The sequence below is a fragment of the Drosophila montana genome, unplaced genomic scaffold (genome assembly GCF_035044405.1).
Source record: "Drosophila montana isolate Dmon_TW-CO22-7 unplaced genomic scaffold, ASM3504440v1 contig_1963_1, whole genome shotgun sequence".
In the NCBI taxonomy this organism is placed as follows: domain Eukaryota; kingdom Metazoa; phylum Arthropoda; class Insecta; order Diptera; family Drosophilidae; genus Drosophila; species Drosophila montana.
This window is the reverse complement of record NW_026996880.1, coordinates 32,336-38,335: the sequence shown is the minus strand read 5'-3', so window position 1 is coordinate 38,335 and position 6,000 is coordinate 32,336. Positions and strand designations below refer to the sequence as shown.

The following is a 6,000-nucleotide window of genomic DNA, read 5'->3' as shown; positions in this document are numbered from 1 at the left end:
TCATTTTAGAAACTTTCATGAACTTTAGAAACTTTATTGAACTTTAGTAGGAAGATAAATTTAAATCAACAATTTTGTGGTTTATTTTGAACCAGCAAGCTTTTAATTGTTGATTCAAATTCTTAACGTTGAAGTTCTATTCAAAATTGTCTTGAACTGAATATGAAAATCATTTTTTGAGTGATTTTAGTTTATGAAGTCTGGAATATATTTATGTTTTTCAGTTGATTTCCTATTTTGTGGTAAAATCATAAATATTAAATTTGATTAATTGAAAATAGATTCTCAAAAAATGATATAAAAATGATGTTTTATTACTACATATATATATTTTTTTAATATGTCGTATATGCAAGAACAAGCTTAAGCAAAACAATGAAGTATGCATATCATTTGTGATCATGTTTTTGGCGAATATATTGTAGAACTATTTTTGGTTCGTTATGTGCTTTGCTTAATTTTGGCAATATAGTACAATTAGCACTATTAAAATCTTACATGAGTACGTAGATAGGTTCATAAGTGTGCTAGTGCAAGTAAAGTTAACCATTGCTGGCTATGAAATGACTAGACAATTGAAAACCTTTGGAAAAGGCCAAGTCAAACCCTTCTTGTTTTTGTTCTGCAAACCCAATATTCTGCAGTGTTCGTATTGCGGCACTGGCTCTTTGCGCGCCTGCTTTTTTTGTCTGCATCCCGGTTGTTACAGTCTGGCGTGGATTTCGTTGGAAGCATAATTTTAAATGAGCTTAACTAAATACATAGACAATATGCAAAAAAGAGCCACCAGGGCATTAGTCGTTATCGTGGCTGTGCCAAGCAGCTGTGACCCCGCACTTGGAAACATCCAAGGCGTGCTAGGTGACGGTACGGCACCCGGCGACTTATATGTTTTTTCGTATCCGTTGCGTGCTGGAAGTTGCGTATGTACTGCAATAACATGTTTAAGCCAAAGTTTTAGTATTTAAAAGTGTTTTAACAATATATTATAAGTGCTTTGGTTGTCTCATGTTTATGCATTGGACTTATAAAGCCCTTAACTCTGATTTTCTTTGCTTATTTTAAGATATATACTTCAAAATATCACCTGCTTACACATGTTGCCCAATAATACATAAAAGTTAATCTAAATAATCTTATATTAATTTTAGCTATAAGTCGAGTTATAAGCTTAGTTTGTAAGTGACTTTTGTGGTAGCTTGGCCCAAAAATATATCGGCGCCTGTTCAGTTTCAGTTGCCGCTGGTCAATTCCGCTTGAACACTGATGGGGGTTGAGCAACAAGGACAGAAACGAAATTGAAACTGACTGCCGGAAAATTAACTTCAAAAGAGATTTGGAAAGTACGGAGAGTTTTACCAAAATACAGTTTCACTGATAAATCAGTGCACTCGACAGCTGCACGAGTGCTAAGTCCTGGTGACTACTACAGTTGTTGAGCTGGCTAGAGAAATGGGTGGAAAATAAGTCCGTAGTCGTTGAAGGGGGTCACGTACTCTTGAAAAGGGCTGCTGGGACTGCTACTGCTACTGCTACTGCAACTGCATGGGAGAACGAGTATGTTGCGGTTTGTTGTCCGTTGTACTTTTGGTTGCTAGTTTCGAAGGAAGCAAAGATCGAAGAAGTAAAGGCACCAAGCCACCAAGAGTTTCTTAAAAGGGCAGCCCTGGTGCAGCGACATTATATTTGTCCAAGTCATGGTCCCTTGGCAGAGAAGTGCCCCATGGCTGGTGGCATCGGCATCGCATGTGCATGCAAGCCGAGTATCCTGGTCCGGTAGATGTGGATGTGGTTGTGGATGTGGATGTGGATGTGGATGTGAGTGTTTGTAACTGCCGCTTATGCCTGACTTCATTCTATGCTTGCTCTATGCAGCAGCAGCATGTATTTGTGGAATTTTCTAAATCGTAACTTACCTTCCGCTCCGTTTATCATGCCGTTGACGTTTCCACTTGCCACAATACCACCGGCACCGCCGCCGTTGGCGCTCTGGGGCACACCAATCCCGCTGCCGAATACATCGTTCTCTTGCTGCATTTGATTTGAGAAATGGGTTTCCTTGGCACGCACCACTTCGTTCAGTCCCTTGTTGTGGCTGGGCTGCTGCTGCTGCTTCCGACGCGGCTTGGCCGTAGTATAAACGTGAGGTGTTGGTGTCGTTGTCGACTTGGGCGGTAATCGTAATTCTGCAAGAAATTGCACCAATTATGAAATGCCGAATGCCTCTATGCATGGCTAGAGGGGCAGAGGGGAAAGCAAAACAAATGGGGTGGCAGACAATCCTTAAAAATAAACACTGGGCCAACAACAATTGCAAATACAAACCACCTAGTGCTAGGGCTTTAACATTGTTCTAACGCTTTTATACCCTGTACTCATAGAAAATGGCTAACTAAGGGTATAATGTTTTAGTGCAATTTTATGTCTAGCAGACTTAAAAAGCAAGTGACACCAAACTTTTTAATGAGTCTTCCATTTCCACCACAGTTGAAAAAAAAAATAATTAAACAAAGTAATTCAAAAATGTAATTCCCTTAAAAAATGGAAGCACAGCCCCTAGTCGTGCACTCTCGCCTAGTATACATTAATATTATAATATAATTTTTAATATCTACTAAATAAGTTATACACCAAAGAAGGGAAGGGTATAAGGAAGCTCTTCAAATGGAAGATGGAAGTGTGTTCGACTCCGACTTAAATACGTTTTTATTTTAGATGGGGTCGATGGCTGCCGCGTGGAGCGGACTCAGATATCAGAGTCAGCAACCCTTTCATATAACTGGCATAGCCACTATGTGTTGTATGTTAAATAAAAGAAAACCTTTAGTTTTCGGTTTCAAGCTATTTTTCTCTCCAACCATCGAATCACTGCGAACTAATTATAAAATCGGACTAGGCCAAGCATTATAAAACTAACTACATTAGGAACAATAAAGTTAAAAAACTTACTGACATTTAATCTTAACTGTGTCTTTAGTGAATCCTTTAAGTGAAAATTAAAATTGCGACCACGAACTGGATGCAGCCCTGGTGGCAGTGCGAGCAGAGAAAGTTTTCCGCTGATTGTGCAATAATTCATGCTTAGTTTTAGTGCTCCAACTCCAGTTAACTGGAGAATGGGTATGTGGGGGCCTGGCCCACTGCGCAGATGAAAGATAGAGAAATGCTTCAGTCGTCTTTAAATGAGATCGATAAAAATAATAGACCGACGAAAATCCTAGGTGATTTATTGCACGGAAACTGAACGAATTACACATGCGATGAAGACACACACTCACACACTCACACACACACACACACAAATACACGCACCCGTTCATTCTCAACTAAATTGATGGTTTCGAATTGTTAGAACTACTTGGCTTAGCCTGGGCCCACGGCCTTGCTACAGACAGAAAAAAAAAGAACTGCATGTGGACAGCATTCAACTTGAAATAAGCTTCAGTTTATCTTACCTTGCAGTCGAATTCGCGTTTCACTCTTCCCAAGAGCATTCACACTAGAACAGCTGTAAGCGCCAAAGTCAGCCTTTGTCAGGTGTCGTATCGTCAAATTGAGGTGCCACGTGTACAGGTTAATCATCGCTTCAGATATGTTATACTTGTTGCTGCTATGCAGTTTAACGTTACCTAAAAGTCAAGGATATCATATAATATTGAAATAATTGTCAGCAGTCAGAAATCTAATTAGAAATCATGCAGCCGAAATTGTTCTTGTAATATACAAAGCCGCTCAAACTGCCATCTCTCCCTTCACCGTCCTTAATATTTTTTACTTAATTTTACAAACAATATTTAAAACCTTAATGTCCACAGAGATCGACCCCAGTTTTTCAAACAGAGCATTTAAAACATAAAACATTTTATGCCTGCATTTCCCTTGTTGCGGTTCAATAAAGAAAGCAAATAACGCTGGAAGCTAGCTATGAAAATCATGACTGCTCTTGTTGCTGATATTTTCTTTCAAGTAAATTGTTGCGCTTCAATTTAACAAGAGTGTTCTAGTCGAGAGTGCCCGACTTGGAGACACCCTTAGCCTTAATAAATGCCTAACTAACTAGAAACAGCTCACGAAACGCAAGCTCATATTTTAAACAGGCAAATTCCTTTATTGACTTTCTTATCTATTTAATGAGTATCGGGATTTACTTAGCCTTATTAAAGATAAATTGGAAAAAGAATTCTCTCTGCAAACGTTGCCCAACGTTTTCCCCACCAGGAGCTAGAGTTTTCCAATTGGGACGTGACTTTTTCAAACTTCTATTTTACTTATTATACTGCCTATTATTTATTTATAATGTATTTAAATGTAATAATAAAAGCAATGTTACCTTCATTTCGGTACCAGCCATTAAGCGGCTTCGGATAAACTTCCACTATGCATTCCAATATAACTTCTCGTTCAACCGGTGCTCCTACTAACTGATTAACAGCTTTAATAGTTGGAGGAACTGAAATTGCAAAAATTGATGTGAGTATATTGTTAAACAAGAGGGTTTTAGCCGACGCTGACCGACTAAAAAATATCCTAAACTAGGAATTTTAAGTATGCAGCTCGAGGCGTCCTTACTGACAAATATATATATATATATACATTTAGACAGGACCATTATAACTTCTATTTATACCCTGAATCCAAGAAAATTGTTTTAAAATATAATAATGTTCTTGCGAAAAATTATGAACCTCTCGATCTCAGCACTCATAAGAATTACTGACTTGACATTTTGAACCTTGGTCTCCCGGGGACTGCACAGTTCGAGTTTGTTTTAAATCATCGATAACTTGCTCCGTTTCCATGACATCTTTGATGGGATGTGTACGAGAGCCAACATAGCGCAGAGTTTTTATGGGTTTTTAGTGATACTTCAAAAATAAAGTCTCAATATTTGGAAATGGGACGAGACAAACTAGTTTTGCATATAATATAGGAGTATATTTACTTCAAATGTCAAGTCGTACAGACGGCCAGGAGGACATATCTAAACTGAATAAGATTAAGTATATTCTCGTTGGTATATACAGCTTAAAAATTTTACACCTTTTGGATACCTCTCCATATGTATAGAAGGAAGGGTATCGGCTAGACGGGCTTTCACAGTTCTTTATGATGTAATTAAAATTCGAATAGCTTGAATAGCAATATTAGTTCGTATTGAAATTCCCAAATTGAGTTGCCTATATACTTTAATTTAGATGAAATAACCTTAGATGATTCAAAACAATTTCCTTAAAACTAGCATCAAATGTAGTTATATGTCGGTACGTTAAAATGATACATTTTATATGTTTACTCTTTGTACTTTTCCTGGCAGATTACACTGGCTGGGGTAAGCCAAAGAAGCGCGGGTGTGCTTTGGTCGGGTGCGTGAGTCGCAGGCTAAGTCTGCGGAAAATGGTAGGGTGGTGTTTTCATAGGATTACTTTCTGCTAGTTGCGTGGATGCCACCCGAGTGTATGTGTGTGTGTGTGTGTGTGTGGGAAAGAGAATGACAACTGTAATGTTCTGTTTCAATGTAGCAAAAGCTCTTGCTATTTTTCCTCTCACTGGATGGTGTTTTGCTATAGGGGGTTGTGTTGTTGTTGTTGTTGCTGAAGGATAATTTTAAGCCATAAATAAAATGGATTAAAGCCCACTGATCCGCTCATCAAAAAAGATTTCACCCTTTGTAGCACTAAGACATTATTAAAGATTTTCTTCAAAATCGATAATAACATTCCTTTCTACAGTGTAAATTTACGTTATTTTAGTTTGCAATTTTCGTTTTAGCTTTTACTTTCACATATAGTAAAGCAGTAAAATAATAAGAGAATCGAGCAAAACTGACATAATAATGAGCTTTATCGCAATATACGAAATACGCAATATATATAGGAAAAGTAAGAAGGCTACAGCTTTTCAATGTATCTTCTTTTTTATTGGTTTTCCCGCTACGACTGTAACTTCAAATTAGTTGGGCGCTCAGTTGGCGTTGCAAGTTCATAAGTTTGCATATCCTCG

At 37.9% G+C, this 6,000-nt stretch overlaps 1 protein-coding gene across 3 annotated transcripts in view; it reads right to left on the bottom strand.

Moving 5' to 3' along the window:
* Window positions 1-390: 390 nt before the first annotated feature.
* The window catches only part of DIP-lambda (Dpr-interacting protein lambda), a 28,965-nt gene continuing 23,355 nt past the window's right edge, over window positions 391-6,000 (bottom strand). For 2 of the 3 annotated variants that reach the window (XM_064679028.1, XM_064679030.1), the window contains exons 8-11: window positions 4,331-4,450; window positions 3,456-3,629; window positions 1,917-2,186; window positions 391-930 (exon numbers count right to left, since the gene is read on the bottom strand). In XM_064679028.1, coding sequence (XP_064535098.1) covers window positions 740-930; window positions 1,917-2,186; window positions 3,456-3,629; window positions 4,331-4,450 — 755 coding nt within the window. In that variant the 3' untranslated portion in view covers window positions 391-739. Of the gene's footprint in view, window positions 931-1,639; window positions 2,187-3,455; window positions 3,630-4,330; window positions 4,451-6,000 lie in introns of those variants that run through there. The other variant, XM_064679031.1, reaches the window with a different exon arrangement.